The 22,599-nt window shown below is 41.6% G+C and overlaps 1 protein-coding gene across 1 annotated transcript in view; it reads right to left on the bottom strand.

Annotated features, from left to right (window-relative positions):
* The window catches only part of Abca13 (ATP binding cassette subfamily A member 13), a 367,979-nt gene that overhangs the window by 299,313 nt on the left and 46,067 nt on the right, over positions 1-22,599 (bottom strand). The window contains exons 9-15 of the mRNA XM_045135973.1: positions 17,025-17,224; positions 11,741-11,868; positions 10,868-10,968; positions 10,523-10,684; positions 8,473-8,678; positions 7,385-7,524; positions 1,777-1,891 (exon numbers count right to left, since the gene is read on the bottom strand). Of these exons, the coding sequence (XP_044991908.1) occupies positions 1,777-1,891; positions 7,385-7,524; positions 8,473-8,678; positions 10,523-10,684; positions 10,868-10,968; positions 11,741-11,868; positions 17,025-17,224 (1,052 nt within the window). The remainder of the gene's footprint in view (positions 1-1,776; positions 1,892-7,384; positions 7,525-8,472; positions 8,679-10,522; positions 10,685-10,867; positions 10,969-11,740; positions 11,869-17,024; positions 17,225-22,599) is intronic.

Below are 22,599 nucleotides of genomic sequence, written 5' to 3' on the forward strand. Positions count from 1 at the left end.
GCCATGAGAAAGGTAACTAACCGAGAACCAACGAGTAGAGTTAGCAGTACATTTGAACCACCATAGTAGAAATCGCAGTGCTAGTGGTAAAGGGGCTCATCTCACTTCACAGCAGATGAAGCCCTTTCAAAGCTATAATCTTCGTCATTCCTACAATAGCATTTTGAAGTACATAGCATGATTTCCATCTTGTGGAAAGTATTTTGATTTGTTAAATTTTTAATTTATTTTTATTTCAGATGGGGGGAGAGAGAAAGAATGGGCATTCCAAGGCTTCTAGCCATTGCAAACAAACTCCAGACATTGATTTTTATTTAGTTAGTTAGTTAGTTAAACAGATTCAACCTGTTAATATATGCCACAAGTAGAAAATAGCCTAGGTTTTCTTTTGTTGAATTAGCTCCCATGATATTAAGTATACTTAATTCTGATTTTTTTTTTTTTGGGGGGGGTTTCCAGGTAGGGTCTCACTCTAGCCCAGGCTAACCTGGAATTCACTATGGAGTCTCAGGGTGGCCTCGAACTCACAGTAATCCTCCTACCTCTGCCTCCTGAGTGCTGGGATTAAAGGCATGTGCCAGCATGCCCGGCAATTCTGTTATTTTTATCTATTAAATAAACACCAAATTAACTAGTGTATTTCTTGAACAATGCTGCACTGGCTGTGACAGGTTCACAAATATAAAATCAAACATGTCCTTGGAGCGCATTCACACTAATTCTGTCCTTTCTAGGATTAACCATTTGAGACTGTCAGGAACATGAAGAATTATAAATTTGGCATGAGCACAGAACTGACTGTGCTGAAGCCGGGGCTACTACTATGCCTCTGTGTGCAGTGAGAGCTGGGCTGCACACACTTCCCCAGGGTGACAAATCTTGGGTCCACAGGGGTGAGACACAAATATTGGTGAATGAGAAATCGTGTGTGGGATCTGTTAAATATACAGAAGCCTGGAGCCTACATAGAGGGCAAGACTTGGCATGTTTGGAGCAAGCCTGGGTCCTATATACAGGGTGAGAGTTGTCATGTCTGGACCAAGAGTCAAGACTTTTGGTTTTGGCCAACTTCACAGGTAAGTCTCATCTACTACAGTACAAGCTGCGCTGTCCTAAGGCTCTTGACCCATCAATACTGGCACAGTCCACCATGTGTGCACACACTGGGTACAACAGATATCTCCAAACATGCACTGAGGGCTGGAGAGATGGCTTAGTGGTTAAGGCACTTGCCTGCAAAGCCTAAGGATCCAGGTTTAATTCTCCAGTACCCACATAAAGCCAGATGCCCAAAGTGGCACATGCTTCTGGTGTTCTCTCTCTGTTTCTCTCCCTCACTGTCTCTCTTTCCTTGCAAATAAAATTAAAAATAAAAACAGATTTTTTAAAACCAGGACTAAAATATCAAAGAAGGCTATTTACTTTCAAAGATCACATTTCCCCCTGAGTTTCTAGAACTACTGGGATCCAAAGCTCCAAGGAACTAGATCAAATTATTTTTTCAAAGAAACATTTTAATCTTGGAAAATTTATTATAAATCATGTTTTTACTAAAGGAATGTCTTATTCCTATAATCTGTATGGTCTTCAAAAATCTTTGGAAACCTATGTAGTAATACACTCTGTAGACAGATCCTTATTGAATACCTGATATGAAACCATGTCAACGTGTATATCAAACTCATAGATATTAAAGAATACATTTCCTATGATAAAGCTCACTTGCCTTCAGATGATAGTTAAATTAACACCTGGTATTTGACTTCAAAAACTTACCTAAATATGGAAGTTCTTGGAGATTTCATTAAGTTATTGAAAAATACAAAATAATTTTCACTGATGACTTTCCAGTCCAAGTTTTCTGCATAACAAGGAGAGTCCTCAGAGGAAGCTAAATAGAAATAGAATGATATCAACCTAGGTATAACAAGTAAGTCTGGTCAAGTAAGAAAAGACTTGTAGGATTGGAAAATGTGACAAAGATGTAGAAATTCTTGATTTGCTATCTGCTTCCAGAAGTGATGAAACACTGCTAGCCATGAGCAATGCGGAACTCTTTTCCATGGAAGACAGAGCAAACAAGATGATCTATGACTATCCACGCTGGCTGCATAAGGCAGATTCTAGGTCCTGGCACAAGAAGGAAGAGGAAGCCTGGAGTTCAATGTACATGTGTTGTTGTTGGAATAAAACTTTAGAGTCTGAAAGACAGAGTGCCAAATAGGACTACCCAAACCAAGAGTGTCACCATATGCTTCCCTCCAGTAGCCAACTGAGAACTAGTTATGCATGTGAGAACACACTTGACACTGGATACTTCATCCCTAAAACATCAAACACAAGTGTTTAGTTATCAAACAAGATTGGGACTATACTCTATTACCCATACCCATATTGCAAAAATTTATAATTCATTAGGCATCAACACAGCAAACCAAAAGACTTGTCACCAGTAGTAGGTAATTTCTACAGCCAAGCTAAGCATGTTGCTGTTCTCTATAGCAAATACTTAAATTAGGACTCCAAGAGTATAGCTCACTTGTACAGCATGTACAAAGCCCAGAATTTGATCCAAGACAGAGAGAGAGACTTCAAAATCCTAAACAATACTGAGTAATATTCTTCAAAATAAGTAAGGATAGTAGAACACATATGATATGAAAGAAGAGAGTGGAATATTGATAGTGGAAAGGTTTAAGTGGGGAATAGAGAGGGAAGGGGGTCAAGGTTGGGTCAATCAAAAAATAAAGAAGCATGAGGAAGCCATAAGGAACCTACTACTCTATAAGTTCACTTTAAAATATAAAATTTATAAATGTAAATACATGTTAATGTAATATATAATATATCCAATATATACATAAAAAATATCAAAATATAATTTGATTTTGTAGAGCAGCCTGTCTTTAGATCTGCACACAGCTGCTTGAAACAACACTTCTGCCATTTTCAAGGTTAAATTCTATGTGTATATTCTTGATAATTCTTCTAATATTTCATCTTCTTTAAGAGATCTATAAGAACACGTTCAGACCATGTCAGACACCACTATGCTTTTTATAAGTGGATTTACCAATCTTCATGGTGAAAGAAAATTATATATATATATATGTGTGTGTGTGTGTGTGTGTGTGTGTATAATTTCTGGTAATAATAATCAATTTTTAGACCTTATATAGTCAGCTGCTATTTAAACTTTATCTCCTCTCACTTACAGTCAGCCCACACTCCTACCACAATCTTACTCCATCAACCTCAGTCTCCTCAATTGCCCTCCAAGACCTGAAAGTCTATTAGAATGGAAACCCTAAAAAGCTCTGAGCCCCAACTTTCTCAATGCCCACTTTACCATGATTCCTATCATTTTTACTCTTTCTCCCCAACTTCTTTATTTCTTTCCCACACTATATCAGAGTCCCTTAGATAGACTCCTACTACCACTAACAGTGACTTCACTCAATTCAAAGAAGCCTTATAAGCCATCACCCCAATTCCCTAATTAGGATGACCTCTTCAGAGACAGAGAATGAGGCAGTTTGTGGTTACCATGACCCCTGAAAGTAAACTAAAAGAGTTGAAGGTGAGAAATATCTTTGAGCCTGTAAGGGGAAATCTGGCTTTTCCTTATCTCTTTTCCCTTAAAGGAGTTCCCTCCCTAGATCCCCTTTTCCTTAAACCTGACTCCCTCCCTAGGTCTCTCCCAACCTAAAACAACTCCCCTTTCTATTAAAAAAAAAAACTCCACAATGCACGACCCATTTTCAATAATAAGGAGGGTCTAATGGGAGGGGGTAGATCACAGATGAGCCTAAATAATGGTACCAAACTGCCTGTATTTACTGAAAAGAAAACTAATAAATTAAATTAAAAAAAAAAAAAATATATATATATATATATATATATATATATATATATACACACATACATACATACAGATCAGAGTTACCAGGTGAATTACGGACTCAAGACCCCTCCTGGTTCACATGTGTATTACCCACTCAGGAATCTTTCTAAAAAAATTTATATATATATATATATATATATATATATATATAAAATTATATATAATATAATGTTATATTATATTATATATATTATATATTATTATATACATTATATATTATTATATATTATATATATATATTCCACCCATGTAAGATACCTGTATTTGAAAAATTATATATCTATATGTATGTATGTATGTATGTATGTATGTATGTATATATATGATATGCATAATATTTTCCACCCACATAGGATACCTCTGTTTGAAAAATTATATATTTGAAAGCTAATACCCTTTTAAATGACTAATGAATCCAAAATTAAATCAAGATAAAATTAGAGAATGATAAAAATCTTCACTCTCTTAATTGTAATGATACACAAATACTTATCAAGCTGTATATTTTAAGTGCATGATTCACTAAAGCTAGGTTTTTAAAGCAAAAATGTTTTTGATATGGTACAAGTAGTTTAACGCGTTTAGCATGTTTCACAAGTAATATTGATTTGCACCCTTTCAACCTCAGTGTATTTCCACTGAAATGACTGGGTAGTATGTATAAAGTTATAGGTGGGAATGATGGAACCAATCTAGAAAATTAGAATGGAGGTGTGTGCATAACACTGGGTTTTAAAAAAGTTAATGATGTCAGAAATTCAAGCAGTATAAAAGAGATTCTTTTTTAACACAGAAAAAGAAAATAAGTCCTCCACAGTAAATTGCCTTCAATGGTTTGTGAGGCATTACAGTTCTTCGGATGCACAGTTCCGTGCAGTAGGACACAGGACTAACTCACACCTGTTTCTATGCCTGTAATTCTAACAAGGCATTTTACATACGTTGTCATATGTGACCACCATAAGAACTGGTAATGTAAAATGGCTGACTCATTCAAATCTGTTAATTGCAATAGTTGGTCCCAAGACTATCTGCTTCCAAAACTCACATTAAAATATTGAACTCTGACCATATTTTGTCTGCATGGTAAAAATTTAAGAACTCTGTCCAAATATATTCATTGGACACTTTGTGAATCCACTATGCCATATTCTTTTTTTCTCCCCACATTCTTACCATACACAATTGAACTGGCTTTGTTGCGTGTTTAAAGGAGAAAGAAGAAATAAATAATGAATAACTAATGTGAATGTACAGCAACTGTATATTTTGTTGTTACTTGTGTTTTCTGTTGCTCTTGGTGCTTTTCAAATACCCATGTGCTTCTGGCTCCTCTGGGCATCTTTTTCACATGCACATTCTGACTTGGGTCTCATGGGTCTGAGGTAGAGGACCACATTATGAGTAACAAGGATATAAACAAATCAGCTGTGTACAGCAAAGAATAAAAACAGCCCATAATCTACTACAAACCTCAGTTATTCTTTGTCTGGCCCACATGTTAGCTCTCCAACTTTCCATATGATAGTTAAATTTTGCTTAATATTCTATTCATTATTTGAAGCCCTAAGTTTCCAGATGTGTCTATCTTACCCTGCTAACTAAGATTCTTTTAGGGTCCTCCTTCAAGCCATGGGATTCACAGTTAAGTGTGCAACCCTCACTTTAAAAGATGACTTTTGGGCTGGAGAGATGGCTTAGCGGTTAAGCGCTTGCCTGTGAAGCCTAAGGACCCCGGTTCGAGGCTCGGTTCCCCAGGTCCCACGTTAGCCAGATGCACAAGGGGGCGCACGCGTCTGGAGTTCGTTTGCAGTGGCTGGAGGCCCTGGCGCGTCCATTTTCTCTCTCTCCCTCTATCTATCTTTCTCTCTGTGTCTGTTGCTCTCAAATAAATAAATTAAAAAAAAATTTAAAAAAAATTAAAAAAAAAAGATGACTTTTGTTGGGCATGGTGGTGCACCCCTTTAATCCCAGCACTTGGGAGGCAGAGATAGGAGAATCACTGTGAGTTCAAGGCCACCCTGAGACTACATAGTGAATTCCAGGTCAGTCTAGGCTAGGGTGAGACTCTACCTTGAAAAACCAAAAGTAATAATAATAATAATAATAATAATAATAATAATAATAAATATGACTTTACTTTGCAATAGCCTAGGGAAACTCAGAGTCCCAGTAAACAGATATCCAATCTCCTCTTGACCATCCCAATGACAAGAAATGGTGGCAGTCCCTTAAATTTCTAGATTCCTAAAGCATGAGACATTTTCTATAAGGCATTCCAGTTAAAAGATCAAGCAAATGCCTTCTTTTCTATTCATTCCCCAAATCCCACCACAAGGACAACAGAGAATAGAAGTGTTCGGCCTCACATCTGAAGTCAGTGGAAAAGGACAGAGCAGCAGATGCGAGCTCTGACATTCAGAAGTGGGAACATAAGTAGACAAAGAAGATTAGGCATAGCAGACATGGGGAAGTTGAAGCTTAGCCTGAAGAGGAGACATCTGAACAGGGAACTTGATTTCCTGTAGAACCCCCACAAGACTCATGAACTGGGGTACCAATTTATGACTATAAGAATGAGGGGTGGAACTAAGAATAGATGTGTCAAAATGAAATTTTGAGTAAGTAAAATTCTAACATACAACCTCTATGGCCCCAGCCATCCTCCCCAATGTCATAAGAAGACTAGAAATTTGATGTCCTGGAGAAATGGACTAGACTGTTATGTGTGGATGAACACATTTTATGGTGGAGATGTCACTACCAGAAATATAGGAGATTACTTAATCTATTCATTTGGAGCAGCAAGATCTCATCCCCTCCCCCTCCTTGTTTTCCACAACACTGGAATCCTGGCATTCCTCCCAGGTGCCGTCAGCAGGCATCCGTAGAGCTTGATTTTGAAGGCTTCTGAGAAATTGACATATCCCGGAAAAGAGTTGTACATCTATCCCAAGATGTGAAGATCACCTTAGGCAAGGAGCCCCGCAGTGACAAGCACTCATGCACATAGAACTTCCTGAGAATTTTAGTTCTCATCCTTACATGGAACAACCTGGCCAGTCAGATCAAGACTTCTGGGCATCATTTCAGAACTGGAGAGCAAACTGAACACAGAAACTTTAATAGCTAACAGTACTTAGGGGGCCAGAGAGTACTCAGCTCTCGTTCATGAAGTAAAACAGGACTTTGTGGTATTATCTACCCCAACAAAGGAGGTAAACATAGCACATTCCTGTCAGTAAGAAGACCCAGCTTGGGCTGGAGAGATTGCTTAGTGGTTAAGGTGCTTGCCTACAAAGCCAAAGGACCTAGGTTTGATTCCCCAGGACCCATGTAAGCCAGATGCACAAGGTGGTACATGTTTCTGGAGTTCATTTGCAGTGGCTGGATGCCCTGATGTGCCCATTCTCCCCCCCCCCTCTTTCTTGCAAATAAATAAATAGAATTAAATTTTTTAAAAAAGAAGACCCAGCTTACCCATCAGGCTGTTCTGGAAACTTCCATGCATATTCACATATCGAGTGATTTCACAAGTCTTTCTGATGAATTCTGGGAAGACTTTCCAGTAAGGCATTTGTTCCAGGGACAGTTGTACTTTTTCAAGAATATGAGATGTCCTATAGCCAAAAAACTAAACTAAGGAACAACTTTGCAGATAGCTGATAGTTGTAAATGTATCCAAACAGAAATATATGCAAAATACTTTGAAGCCCACATAGAAAAACATTTGAATATTTGAATTAATCTACTTAATATTTACTTGTTTAAGAATTCTCTACCCTGATTTGTATAATGAAGGGAAAGTAAACTGTATATGACAATACCTAAAATATATAAAATGGTAATATTTTTTAAAAAAGGGTGAAGCTGGAGTGTAGGGCTTAGTGGTTAAGGCGCTTGCCTGCAAAGCCTAAGGCCTAAGACCCCATGTTCAGTTCTCCAGACCCCACATTAGCCATATGCACAAAGATGAGGCAAGTGCAAGGTCGCACATGTCCACTTCCACAAGCATCGGGAATTTAACTTCAGTGGCTGAGGCCCTAGTGTACCAATTCTCTCCCTCTCTCTCTCTCTAAAATAAAAAAAGTAAAATTTTTAAAAAGAAAGGATAACTCAAGAGGAAAAATGCAAAAAAATTTAACATAAAATGGACTTGGAGGCTAGGCAAAATGTATTTCCTACTTAACATACTTGATCATGTACTTTCTAGCAGCCAACTACATATCAACCATGCAAATAATTTGAAGAATGCCATCAATCAAAAATAGAGCAAAACGTCCAGAGCAGCAGGACTCCTGAGTAAAGCCAGCACAAAGAATTCCCAGTCGGTCACAAATGGCCTCTAACACAGGGCCACCTCAGGCTGAACAGGATCCTGGGTGTGTCATGGAAAATGAAGTCCATGGTTAGACTCAAGGGAACCATTTAACATACAAATACCAACATGTTAATCGTGTGTGTGTGTGTGTGTGTGTGTGTGTGTGTGTGTGTGTGTCAAAGAAAATACGTTAATCCATTATTTAAATAGCAGTTGAACCTGACGTTTTCCATCGATGCACACTTACACTGTGGAGACAAGCTGATGCTCACAGCCACCAGATGAGGAGCTATTCTCGGGTGAGAGGCCAGCCCCCGGGCCCTGGAAGAGCTGAGAACAGGAGAGGCTCACTTCTGACAGCCGTGTCTTGAGTTCTTGCCAGCCCAAATACTCTTCAGGAATTGAAACTGTCCCATTTGTACATCCTATAATGGTCTCTTGCAAAATATTAACCTTAAAAGAAAATATCATGCATCATAAATTAAGACATTCAAATGTGGGCACCTGAGGTGTGGTCTGCGTGGTTTCCCTTATCAAGGTTTCCACATGAACTGAGCTTCAGAGATGCCCCATAGGATGATGACCCTGTAAGGCACAGTTCTAGACTCAGATCTTTATTATGTTTGAAGTCACAAACCCCCAAATAAAGCCTTAAACTATAATAAAGTAAGATAGCTCATACCTCACTTTATTAGGGACCTAACAGGTAGGAACTCAAGTATCACAGTCATGTGTTTTCCAAACATGATGGGGAAAACTTAAGATAGCCTCCCAAGAGCCAGACCTGATAACCACACTCTCGGTAGCTCTCTCCACAAGCCACTGGGGCCGGACTGACTTGCACTCATCCTAAAATGCAACAGCTGTTGTCATGCTGTTTCTGAACAGAGGCCACTGGCTTTAAAACCTCTATCCTTGGGCTGGAGAGATGGCTTAGCAGTTAAGGCATTTGCCTGCAAAGCCAAAGGACCCCAGTTCGATTCCCCAGGACTCACATAAGCCAAATGCACAACGGGATGCATGCATCTGAAGTTTGTTTGCAGTGGCTGGGGGCCCTGGTACACTCATTTCTCTCACTCTCTTTCTTTCTATCTGTATATATGTAATCTATCAAATAAATAAAATATATTTATAAAGCCTGCATTCTTGCCTATTTTGGCATCTTTGAATATCCATGTGAGATGTCTAACTGCCCTGATGAGACCATGCGGGGTGGCAGAGAGAACAGAGAAACCCTGTGATTCCTGTGCAAAAAGAGAGGATTCCAACTCCAGTGTCCCAGCTGGGGATCTGAACTCCATCTTCCATAGACATCAGACTGTAGCCACATGAGGATCACCTATGACGCCATCAGAAGAACCACGCAGCTGAGCTCTGTCAGCACCCAAAATTATAAAAGGCACTAGAACGTGTTTTGTTTTCAGCCACTGCACCCAAGTGTTCTTTGGGAGGACATAGCGCCTAAGTGTCAGCTAATTTGCATCTGCAGCCCAGAAACACACTGGCCATCTGCACTCACTGGGTCAGTCAGCTCCATGTGGGCAACGAGTCATGCTGCAAAAATACAGAGAATTTTGGAAGGGGCTTTTTGCCTGGAGAGAGCTTGTATCTGCTGCCTGGAGATGAAATGCATGGCTGGTCATAGCTCTTCCTCTACCCACACAAGTTTAGGTCTACCTTCTGTCTGTCTAGATGGCATAATCTCTGATTTCTCTTAGCTTCCAAATTACCTCATCAAAGACTTGTTTGGGGAGACTTCCCAAAGCTGAGCTTCCCTACATCCTCCTGCCCATCCCTATAGCACAACACGGTGTGGAGCAGACACTGAGAAGGCTTCACCTGCATTGCAGTGCACGCACGTCTGTAGGTTACTGCTCAACTTGCCACATGAAAGTAGACGCTAAACTTGACTCAGTGCTCTTGTAACCATTCTGCAGTCCCATGCTTAGCAATGGTCGCCTGACTCCGAGGCAGGGACATGGAAATCATGTAGTTGTACTACAAGCTGACTGATCAGAAGGACAAGGGACCAAGAAATCGGAGAGACACGGCTGTTCATGGTTACGTAAGCCTGTGGTACACTCAAGGATGGTCATGTGTCACGCCCACAGCTCACTCAAAACTGTGCAGGAGGAGAGTTGGTGGACAATCACTGTCAGTAGCTGAAGGGAGACTTCAGTGACATCAGCACTTCCCTGGTCAAAATTCTGGGTTCAATGTAAGTATTTTCTGTGAATTAACATTAAATATCAACCTGATTGGTTCTCTTGGAAGAGACCAGCTAGTGGGATACTCACAGCATTGTCCACTTCCCTGAGCAGCTCATTTAAAACCCTGGTGCTGGTGAAGGAGGCCCGGTGACACAGTGCGCCCCAGACACTGGAGCTCCCAGGAGGCAGGGCAGCCTCTTCCGACAAGTGTCCATTCAGGCAGCGGGCAGAGGCATTCTGTGACCACAGCTAGAACATGAATGAGGGTGGAAGGAGGGAGTTAAGGGAGGCACAGTGATGTTCTTCATGGGATCAATAAGCACAAATAGAAAGTTCTTCAGAAACTTGCCTAGTATTCTCTCTATTTTGCATAATTCACAATAGGCATGAGCTTCTTAAATAGTTTATACATAAGTCTTGGCTGCAATTTACCTGCTTTAAGCCCCCAAAGAACACATCTTTTTCTAGTTTCCATTGGTCGGCTCCACCGGGTATAAACTCATTTGCTGAAGTCTTCAGGTGAGTGAGGATTTCTGCAAAATTGACAATCTGATTTATTATTCACCCGGGAGAGGCTTCTTCACGCTTGACTTTTATGAAGAACTGTGGATTAATAAATTGAATTCCAAAGCTATGCATTTCGGTGAACATGACCTGCTATCGTACATTTCATTATCTCCCTTGAATGGAAAAATGGGGAGTCAAGCCACACTGGTGTCTCCTATCTGCAGACTCATTGCTCAGGTGTTTTGTTATACTCTCATCATATAGCAGTTTGCTTGCAGATAGCAACATCCCACACTGCTTTTCTTCTCTTCCTGGGAAGATGGAAAGGCCCGGGCTCACTGAGGCAAAAGCGTCAAGTTGACTTCCTCAGAGGAGGGGAGGAGGAGCAATGCCAGGCAGCTGAGAGGGGCTCAAGGGGCAGCAGGGTGCTTGCTCGGGAGGCACGAGCGCTTGTGCTGGCCCAGGAAGAGCAGAGGAGTGGCAAAGCAGGGTGGGACCACGGGCTTGTTCACGGGCACACAGCGCCGTTCCAGCTTGAGAAGCCAGTACTAGTGTCAAAAGTTAGACTTTTTCCGGGAAACCACCTGTACAGAGCACGCTCCTGGCTCTGAAGAACAGCACCATGTGCCCTTCACTGTGGCAGCCTGGCATGATGTGTGAGACACACGCTAAGGGGACCGTAGCATGTATATGGCCCCCAGAACCTAGCTAGAAAGCGTGTTGGGAAGTACGGTCTGTCTTCCAGTCAGTGTCACCCATGTTCTCAGTGAGTGGGTGGAGACGCTAGGGCTGGCTTACCGTGGACAAAGCGCAAGTCTTGGGTGATCACATTCCGGAGCGCAGCGTCCAGCCGCAGCAGCCCCTTCAGAGCCGGCCCCGGGCGCAGGCTTTGCAGCACCGTCTGCACTTTCCACAGGTGCTGGAACCTGGAGGCGGAAACAAAGAAAGGGAAGGAAATGGAAAGCAAGTCAACAGGACAGCCAGAACGAAACTTTTAGGCAGGGGACAATAGCCCACCGCTTCAGGAAGTGCGTTCATTGGCCAAGAGTTCTCCTTCATCATCTCACTTGGTTCTTGACAAATCATATTGATCAATCAATGAGCTGATGTGATACCTGTTTTAAGTAATAAATACGGATTAACTATTCTCTTTGCTCCAGTAGTGTGTGAAAGAGGTGAGACTTAGGATCAAGTCTCAGGAGACATTTGAAAATATTTGACTCATGCCTACCATCCTAGAACTTGGGAGGCTAATACAGCAAGATGGTGAATTCAAGACCAGGGGTTGCTCCATAGTGTCAACAAATGTCTAGAAGCCTATAGTTAGGAAACATAAAAATATAATTCTGTGCCAGGCGTGGTTGTGCATGCCTTTAATCCCAGCACTCGGGAGGCAGAGGTAAGAGGATTGCCCTGAGTTTGGGGCCACCCTAAGACTACATAGTGAATTCCAGGTCAGCCTGGGCCAGTGTGAGACCCTACCTTGAAAGCTGCCCCCCCCCAAAAAAAATGTATGTATATATATATATATATATATATATATATATATATATATATATATATATATATTTTTTTTTTTTTTTTTTTTTTTCAAGATCTTTGAGGGAAAACTTCAAGTCTTTCTCCATTTAGTATGATCCTGGCTATAGGTCTGTTATACATACCCTTTTTGTTGTTGAGATATAGGAGATATAGTCCCTCCCTCCCTAGTGACTTCGTAGTTTTACTATGAAGAGATGTTGGACTTTGTCAAAGGCCTCTTCTGAATCTATTGAGATGATCATGTGATTTCTGTCATTGAGTCAATTTATTATGGTAAAAGTATGTATTATAATTATTGATATATTTATGTTGAACCATCCTGAATCTCTGGAAGAAAACCAACTAGATAAAAAGAGTGTCAATTCTGTTTATCTCTTCAAAGAACAAACTCTTTGTTTCACCAATTCTTCTAACTGTTCTTTACATTTCTATTTAATTTTCTATGTTGGTTTTGAGCATTACTTTCCACTGGATCTGGGCTTGTTTTGTTCTTATTTTTTCCAGGACTGTCAAGTATATCATTAAGTTATTTATTTGAGGCTTCTCTATTTTTACAATGTAGGCAGGCATTTGAACTATGTTAGTCCTCATAAGAATGCCTTCATTTTTCCCATGGGTTTTGATATATCATATTTTCTTTTCATTCAATTCTAGGAACTTTTGATTGCTTTAATGAGTAAGTTATTGTTCAATAGCATGTTGTTTTATTTTAGGAGTTTGTATGTTGTCTGAATTTTTTCTTGTTAATTTATAGCTGTTTTGAATTATGGTGGGATAAAATACAAAGAATTACTTCAATTATCCTAATTTTTTGAGATTTGCTTTGTTCAAATATGTGAACTATTTTAGAAAAAGTTCCATGGGCTGCTGAGAATAAGAATGTGATTCTGGCCGGGCATGGTGGCGCACGCCTTTAATCCCAGCACTCAAGAGGCAGAGGTAGGAGGATCACTGTGAGTTCGAGGTCACCCTGAGACTACATAGTGAATTCCAGGTCAGCCTGGACCAGAGTGAGACCCTACCTCGAAAAACCTCAAAAAAAAAAAAAAAATGTGATTCTGGGGCTGGAGAGATGGCTTAGCGGTTAAGCGCTTGCCTGTGAAGCCTAAGAACGCCGGTTCGAGGCTCGGTTCCCCAGGTCCCACGGTAGCCAGATGCACAAGGGAGCACATGCGTCTGGAGTTCGTTTGCAGAGGCTGGAAGCCCTGGCGCGCCCATTCTCTCTCTCTCCCTCTATCTGTCTTTCTCTCTGTGTCTGTTGCTCTCAAATAAATAAATAAGTAAAAAATTTTTAAAAAAGAATGTGATTCTGTAATGTTTGAATAGAATATTCTGTAAATTTCTGTTAGTTCCATTTTATCCAGGGTATTATTTAACAACAACAAAAAAAAACAGTAGAGTGATTTCGAGGCCACCCTGAGACTACATAGTGAATTCCAGGTCAGCCTGAGCTAGAGTGAGACCCTATCTGTAAAAAAAAAAAAAAAAAAAGCAAAGAAAGAAAGATCCTATGACCTCATTGCACTGTAGAAAATGAACAAGTTGAAAATGTTTAGATTTTCTATTTGTTCTATAATCAAAGAACACAGTAACACAATATGGCCTCACATAATTATGACAATTTCATTTTTATGCTACACATGGGGAACTAGAATTTCTGTACCTCATGATTTGAATTAAACTTTTTTCTGATTTATTTCTATTTGCTTATTAAAGACAGACAGAGGGACACAGAGAGAGAGTGAGAATGAGTGTGCCTGGGCCTCTTGCTACTGCAAATGAACTCCAGACACATGCTCCACCATATGCACCTGGATTACATAGGACTTGGAGAATCAAATCTGGGTCCTTGGGCTTTGCAGGCAAGCACCTTAACCACTAAGCCATTTCTCCAGCCCTGGAGTAAACTTTTTTGAGATAGTATTAAGAAATGTTATTATAGCTGGGCGTGGTGGCACATGCCTTTAATCCCAGCACTCGGGAGGCAGAGGTAGGAGGATCACCATGAGTTCGAGGCCACCCTGAGACTACATAGAGAATTCAAGGTCAGCCTGAGCTAAAGTGAGACCCTACTTCAAAAAAAAAAAAAAAAGAAAGAAATTTATTATTATCTTCCAAGAATGGCCTTAATTAAGGATAGTATGAGATAACAGGATTCACATTACTATAAACTTCCACACACATATACCCAAAATGCAGTATATTAATTTGGGTAGTTATGACGGAGTAGTAACACCATTGTGAGTCAGATCTAACAGACTCATCACCCCATATACTCTGTATGCAAACTGATCTTTAAAACATTCTTAACTTCTGCTGACTTTTGGCCCAGTGAACCCCTTTTCCAGATTACCAAGACCAAAAACCAAATAGCACCTATTCCCTTTCTTATAAGACTGCTCAAATCTGCCAGCACCATTCAGAACTCCTGACCTTCACAATTTAATGCTGAAAACACACTGACATTTTCACCAACCTTGGAGCAAATTATCCAAGTGGTTTGAATCTGTTTTTGTTTTATTTTGTTTTGCTTTGCTTTTTCCAGATTGCAATACTAGCTAGCCCCCATGTCAATGTGATTTTCTTTCTTCTTGACTGGATTGGTTTTCTTCAGTGAATCCACAATACCACATATTGAAAATGAACCAGTCTTGTTGCATAATAGACCACTTTGGTGCAATACGTTTGGTTACCTTAAAAATGAAAAAAACTACAAGTTCAACTTTTCATGTTGCTAAAATATTTCTGGTTCTATATAAACATTTCAACTCTATGCAATTTTTTACAATACAAAAACAGGAGGTTTTCTATTTAAAGTACCTCTAAAATGTAAGTGTGTTAGTTTCAATAGACTGAAGCATTTATTGCAGCTTATAACTTAGTTCTCCAGCCATTTGGCTAGAAGATGAGTCAATGTGGGCAGATCCTGTGATCCAGCACTCAGGTGTTACTGGGGGCCAATCTGAATTCCAGCTTAAAGGTATGCAGGTATGCAGAGTGCCTGAGCTCTGCTCCTAGAGCGTGCTTGCTTGTGGTGCTGGTGGCATTTCTCTCTGCATGGACCTGTGAAAGGAGACCAGCTTCTTCCACAATTATGGAACTTCCTCTGGATCTGTAAGCTTCAATAAATCCCTTCCTCCCATAAACTGTGCCTAGTTTAGAAGTTCATCCCAGCAGTATGAATCTGACTATGACAGGAATTGGTACCAGAGAGTGGTTTGTTGCTGTATGATGAATCTGACCATGAGGAATTTGGTCTTTTAGGACTTTTGTTCTGGAAGAATGGACATGGACCTGGTACTTACAACCGAAGATGCCTTTCAAAGTGGTAAGCCAGAGTGCGCATGTTGTGGGGCTGCTGGTGGCACTTCTCTGCGTGTGCCTGTGAAGAGGACCCGCTTCTTCTGTCATCGTGGATCCCCTGGATCCGTAAGCTCCAATAAAGCCCTTCCTCCCATGAACTTTGCCTGATTTGGGGTTCATCCCAGCAGTGTGAAGCTATGACAGTATGTTGTTTTGTTTTGTTTTTAATAAATGCCAAGCTCATGCAATCTAAAGTGCAGGAAGCTGACACCTCCTAAAAATAGTATTATACTCCCAGTAAATTGCTTGTTTGTTTGGTTTTGGTTTGGGGATTTTGATTCTTTTGAGATAAGTGCTTGTTGTTGCCCAAGCTGCTGTCAACTCCTGAGTTCAAGAGATTAACTCCTCTCAGCCTCCTGAGTGCCAGGACTGAGGCACACAAAAAAAGTGCCCTGTGCACAGCTAACCCACGAGCTTGCTTTAGATGTCTGTATTTGTGTCCAGATGATTGCAGAGCTCTACCCTGAGCACATACAATAATACCTGGGAAGTTTTACAGAATGAGTTTTTAACAGCATCATATATTTTCATGTGCATGGTGTGTGCATCCATGTGAGTATGTGTGTGGATGCATGTGTGTGTGCAGGTGCATGTGCATATGTGTGTGCATGAATGTGGAGGCTAGAGATCGATGATGGGTACCGTCTTCAGTTGTTCTCCACCTTATCATTTTTTAATTTTTTTGTTTATTTTTATTTGAGAGCAACAGATAGAGAGAGAAAGAAGCAGAGAGAGAGAGAGAATGGGCACACCAGGGCCTCTAGCCACTGCATACAAACTCTAGATGCATGCACCACCTTGTGCATCTCGTTTACATGGGTATTGGGGAATCAAGCCTTGAACTGGGGTCCTTAGTCTTCACAGGCAAGCGCTTAACCGCTCAGCCATCTCTCCAGCCCTCCACCTCATCTTTTGAGACAGGCTTATGTATTGATTCAGCTAGACTGGCCAAGTCAACAAATCCTAGAGATCCTCCTGCCTCCCCCTCCTCAGTGCTGTGATCACAGACATGTGTGGCCATGCCCGGCCTCTTGCACAGGTTTAGGAACCAAACTCAGGTCCTTATGATTGTGCAATAAGACTTTACCCGCTAAGCCATCTCCTAGCCCTTTAACACACATTCTTAAAAATTCAGTGTGATTAGACTGTACGGCAGCAAAGAGGGAAATGTCCTTACAACTGAGAGGACTGATGGTTGTCTCTAGGGTCACCAGCTGCCAAGCTGTCACTCAGGAGGAGCAGTGTAGCATGAAGGGCTTCGGCCACCTTCCATGGCTCACCCCCTTCTTCAAACTGGTCTGTGAGGACCCCTAGACAGTGGCTAACACCAGCCAGCACATTCTGAAGCAGACCACTCTGTTGCCACTGGTCAAACACCTGCAAATTTAGAAACAAATTATTATTAGTAACATTTAAAATAGCATACTTGGTGAAAAAATAAGTACAGAGAGACAATTCTATGCCATCTTCATTTTTTTTTTGTAAAATTGAAATGTCTGTTACAATCGTGTATGATTTAGTTTCTACTCAGAAATGAAAGATTTTAAACTTAAACCATGGACACACACAGTTTATTAATAAAAATGTGTCAGGAACCAGCTGTGAGCAGTGAGCTGCCCACGGCTGCTGAGGGCTTCAGAGACCATCAGCCATTTAATAACCATAAATCTCCGCCAAACTATGCCTCTGAAGCAGCCCACAAGCGTCCTCTGAGTCACAGTGACACAGAGCTTCTGAGAGAAGGTGCAGAGAGCACTTGGTTTATTTTTATTTATTTATTTAAGAGCGACAGAGAAAGAGGCAGAGAGAGAGAGAGAATGGGCGTGCCAGGGCTTCCAGCCACTGCAGACGTATTCCAGATGGGTGCACCCCCTTGTGCATCTGGCTAACGTGGGTCCTGGGGAATCGAGCCTCCAACCAGGGTCCTTAGGCTTCACAGGCAAGAGCTTAACCGCTAAGCCATCTCTCCAGCCCGGCATATTTCTCATATCTCCCTCTCCGCATCTCTTTGCCTCAGTCTCCCACCTGCTTTCCTTTCCTTCTTAAACATGCAAGCCCCCCAGCCCACTTCCCTCACTTCTGGGCCCACACCCGGTCCCCTGGCAGCGCGGCAGTCCATCACTGCTTCTCCTGGCTGCTTGTCTAAACCTCCCTCTCTGACCCACTAACGAACCCCTATGTTCCCAGAAGTGTGGTCTCAGTCCTCTGCTTTTCCAACCTCCAAATAGGATGGGAAGGTGGGAGGGGGGGGGAAATGTGGCTGGAGGGATGGCTTAGTGGTTAAGGCATTTGCCTGCAAAGCTAAAGGACCCAGGTTCAATTCCCCAGGACCCACATTAACCAGATGCACACGGGGGCACATGTGTCTGGAGTTCGTTTGCAGTGGCTGGAGGCCCTGGCATGCCCATTCTCTCTCCCTATCAAATAAATAAATAAGAATTAAAAAAAAAATTAAACATAATGGGGGAGGGGGTGGGGGAGAGGGACTAAAAAAGGTAAAGAGACAGGAATATAATCAAATTACTATACATTCATATACTGAAGTTCTCAGTAAAAAATAAATAAAATTGTATCCTAGTTAAGAATTATTTGAACATTTTTGAACTGATTCTCCTTTATTTGTATGCTAACATGTCTAACATTATTCAATGAAATATGCTTGTGGCAGAATGAGCTATGTCAGACTATTCTGTATTCTTGCAATATATGTGCTATCATCTTCTAGAAATTCTACCCATTCTCTCACTCTCTCACTCTCTTTCTCTCTATATATGCCTCTTTCTCTCTCAAATAAATAAATAAAAATAAAGCACTAAACACAGAATTGTGAGGAAGGAGTTTCTATTGTGTAAGTCTTTAAGTCTATGGCATTTTGTTATAACATCCCAGTTGGACTAAAATAATAGCAGTGATCTAGAAGTATTAAAAGGAGCCGGAGGGGCAGCTCAGCAGTAAAAGGCACTTGCCTCAAAGCCTGATGACCCAGGTTTGATCCCCCAGTACCCATGTAAAGCCATATGCACAGGGTGGCACATGTGTCTGGAGTTTATTTATAGTAGCAGGGGACTCTGGTGCATCCATTATTTCTCTCTTGCAAACAAATATTTTTAAAACTTGAGCTAGGAAGATGGCTCAGTGGATAAAGGCACTTGCTTGCAAAGCCTCCAGGACTAGAGTTAGATTCCCAAGCCACCTGTGTAGAGCCAGGCACAGGGGAAGTGGAGTCAGTGACAGGCCTGTGACTGCAGTGGCTTTAGGACAGCTCTACACACTCACACGCAGACAGTGAACGGATGATGCCTTTGCTCCTGGCACTCAGGAGGCAGAGGCAGGAGGACTGCCATGAGTTCAAGGCCACCCTGAGAGTCCATACTGAATTCCAGGTCAGCCTGGGCTAGAGTGAGACCCTACCTTGAAAAAACAGAAACAAACAAACAAAAAAAGAAACACCAATAATGGTATATACAGAAGCCATAGATTGTCACTAGAAAATTTTCAGTGCCAGGAATGGGATACCTTCCAGCGAGTTGTTGGCCAGGGAGGTTTCTGTTGCCTCCAAAACATCATAGGCTATTGCCAAGGCCCTTGCTTTCCCATGAGAAAGAGATAGAAAGACCCTATTGCTGAAGATATCACGTGCCTGAGTGGCACAGTTACTGAGAAATCAAGCTGGTGCTGAGCAGAAAACCTTTTCCCCATAGCCCAGCCAACTGAAAGCTGGGAAAAAGCTGCACTGTATGCAGCCCTATGGGAGACAGAAGTCATTGGCACTAAAAACAGTGGACACTGGAAGCCTCAAGTTTGGCCAGACAGGCCAAATGACTGAATGAGTGCAGTAGTGGCATGTCTGCTCTGGGGGAAACCAACTGCTCTCTAATTGGCCTAAAGGCCCCCTCTATGGAAAGGAATACATGCCTGGTACTGAAAACGTAATCAAAAGCCAGTGGCAGAAGAGGTCATGAGCCTTAGGGGAATAAAACCTGCTCTTGTCTGGATAAATGCATGTATTACGCTAACCAAATTGCCTGAAAGCACTACACTTAATGTTCATACTCATATATTAATGCTACTCTCACTTCTGGTTAGAGAAGCTTCTCTTTTCAGATGGCGATGACCACTGGGATGACCCAAAAGGCAAAATAGTGCTGAGAAGAAGAGACGGAGTAGTGTCCTGCACTGAAACATCTCACACCCTCCAAGGCTCAGGGTCCATTGCGGAAGAGGTGGCAGAAATAATCTAAGAGCCAAAGGAAGGGTACCACTCCTTACATACAACTGTCCAGACAGAAATTTGCCTCAATATCCAAGACCACTCAGTGCCTAGCAATACCTACACAAGACCCTCATAACAGGAGAAAAAGATGGTGACATCAAATTAAAAGAAAGACAAAAGAAGAGAGGGAGGAGATATGACAGACAGCAGAGTTATAAAAGGGAAAGTGGGGGAGGGGAGGGAAGTGCTATGGTTTGTTGTCTGTAAGTATAGAAGTTGTCAATAACAAATATATATTAAAAAAAATAAAAAGTGTAGAACACTTAAGAAACCTATTGTTATAAACAGGTGTTTTATGGAACAAAATAAAGGCTTTATCAGATAGAAAATATACAAACTCAGCATTGGAACATAAGTATCTTTTTTAACACACACACAAAAAAGAAACACCAAAGCTCCATTTGCCCATCCTACATGTTCTTTTATGATCCAGATGAAAATCATCTGTCAATGACTACCAAAGCCACAGGGTCCCGCATGGTTTGTTTTGACATGTTTGTTTTGTATTTGTTGTTGTTTGTTTTCAAGGTAGAGTCTCACTCTAGCTCAGGCTAACATGAAATTCACCATGTAGAGTCTAAGGGTGGCTTTGAAATCACAGTGACCTCCTATCTCTGCCTCCCAAGTGCTGGGGTTAAAGGCATGCACCATCATACCTGGCTTGTTTTGACGTTTTTAACCTCTAATTAAAAAATCATAGCAAAGGCCAAGTATCATTTTAGAAAGATAAGGTCTTGTCCCTGCCTAGGTGCTCAGTATCTGTGACAAGTAGATGTGCAGACCCCAAATTCCCTGGGACATGCTGGGTCACAGAGGTCACGGAAGTAAGAGGAGGGCCAAAGCTGGAGTGAGCTCATGGGGACTCGTGTCTGTGGAACCGAATGAACAGTGTTGTGGGGGTAGAAAAAGGAAGGGAGAAGAGGCCCGCTCTAGTCCTGGGGAAGCGCATGCTGCGGCCCCACAAGACCTGGAGGGTGGAAAGGCGGGGGTCAACAGGATGTGTAGAAGATACAAGAACACAGGCAGTGGGAAGCAGAACCAGTACCTCCACAGAGTTTCACGGCACAGTCCCAGAACCCGTGAACATGTGGTGGTGTGCAGCTTGCGGGAGGCCTGAGGTCACAGATAGAATTATGCTGATTGTCAGCTCCATACTGGTGGGCCCAGTTCAACCACGAGAGTCCTTGTTAGTAGTAACAACAGACCAAAGAGAGTCACTGTCAGAGAGGCAGGGAATGACAAGGACTGGGCCAGCCATTACTGGCTTTAATGATGGCAGAGGAGCCACCAGCTGGAAAAGTGGGCAGCTCTAGACACCAGGAAAAGCAAGAAAATGAAAAGTGTCACCACAAAATTGGCCTCTTTGACATAAGGGTTATTTTGAACTAAAGGAAAGAAAAAGTCAAAAGATGCAGGAAAAGCTCCTGACTTTTGGGCTGGAGAGATGGCTTAGTGGTTAAGGTGTTAGCCTGCAAAGCCTAAGGACCCAGGTTTAATTCCCCAGGACCCACATAAGCCAGATGCACAAGATGGTGCTTGCATTTGGAGCTCGTCTGGAGGCCCCAGTATGTCCATTTTCTCTCTCTCTCTCTCAAATAAATAAATGATTTTTTTTTCAAAAACTCCTGATTTTTCTTCTGCCTAAAAATTGATTCAAAATTTCTTGTTTGGTAAAGAAAATCTGCTTCTATAAAGTTTCTATTTGTACAGATGAAGCCATACTAGGGAGGAAGAGAGACTCGCCACCCCATTCGATCACTTATGGGCTCCTCTGGGCATAAAGATGACCTTTTCCTTACCCACCAGACACTTCCCCTCTCCCGTGCCCATGCCCAGCCTTCAGAGGTAGAGGTCTGGCCTTTCTTGTCCTTTGTTTAGGCTGAAGTGGTGCACAGGCACCATGCATCTGACCCCCTCCTTGGATTAAATTTTTTATTATTTTATTTTATGTTATTTTAATGTTGGTTTTTCAAGGTAGGGTCTCACTCTACCTCAGGCTGACCTGGAATTCACTATGTGGTCTCAGGGTGGCCTCAAACTCACAGTGATCCTCCTACCTCTGCCTCCCGAGTGCTGGGATTAAAGGCGTGCACCAGCACACTTGGTTTAAATTTTTGACAACTGCTATGTATACCTACATAATTAACTTGTTTTTTCTTTTTCCTTATTTTAGTTGTCTTTTACTTTAGTTTATAGATGTGTGCCTTGAACCCAGATAAAGGGAAAGGAGTTTTATCCCTACAATAGCATCTCTGCTGGACCCCACACCTTGATTTTGGCCTAAGGAGGCCCATTTTGAATTTCTTACCTCCAGAACTGCACAATAGTCAAGGTGAGTTGTTTTCAGCCACCACATTGGCGGTGGTGTGCTACAGCAACAACAAACAGCTCACACACATAGCCTGCCACATCCACAGTGCTTTATGGAGGCTCACAGTATTTCCTGGCCATTTTCCTTGTAATCGTAATTTTTAAAGTA

The sequence above is a fragment of the Jaculus jaculus genome, chromosome 16 (assembly GCF_020740685.1).
Source record: "Jaculus jaculus isolate mJacJac1 chromosome 16, mJacJac1.mat.Y.cur, whole genome shotgun sequence".
NCBI classification, from domain to species: domain Eukaryota; kingdom Metazoa; phylum Chordata; class Mammalia; order Rodentia; family Dipodidae; genus Jaculus; species Jaculus jaculus.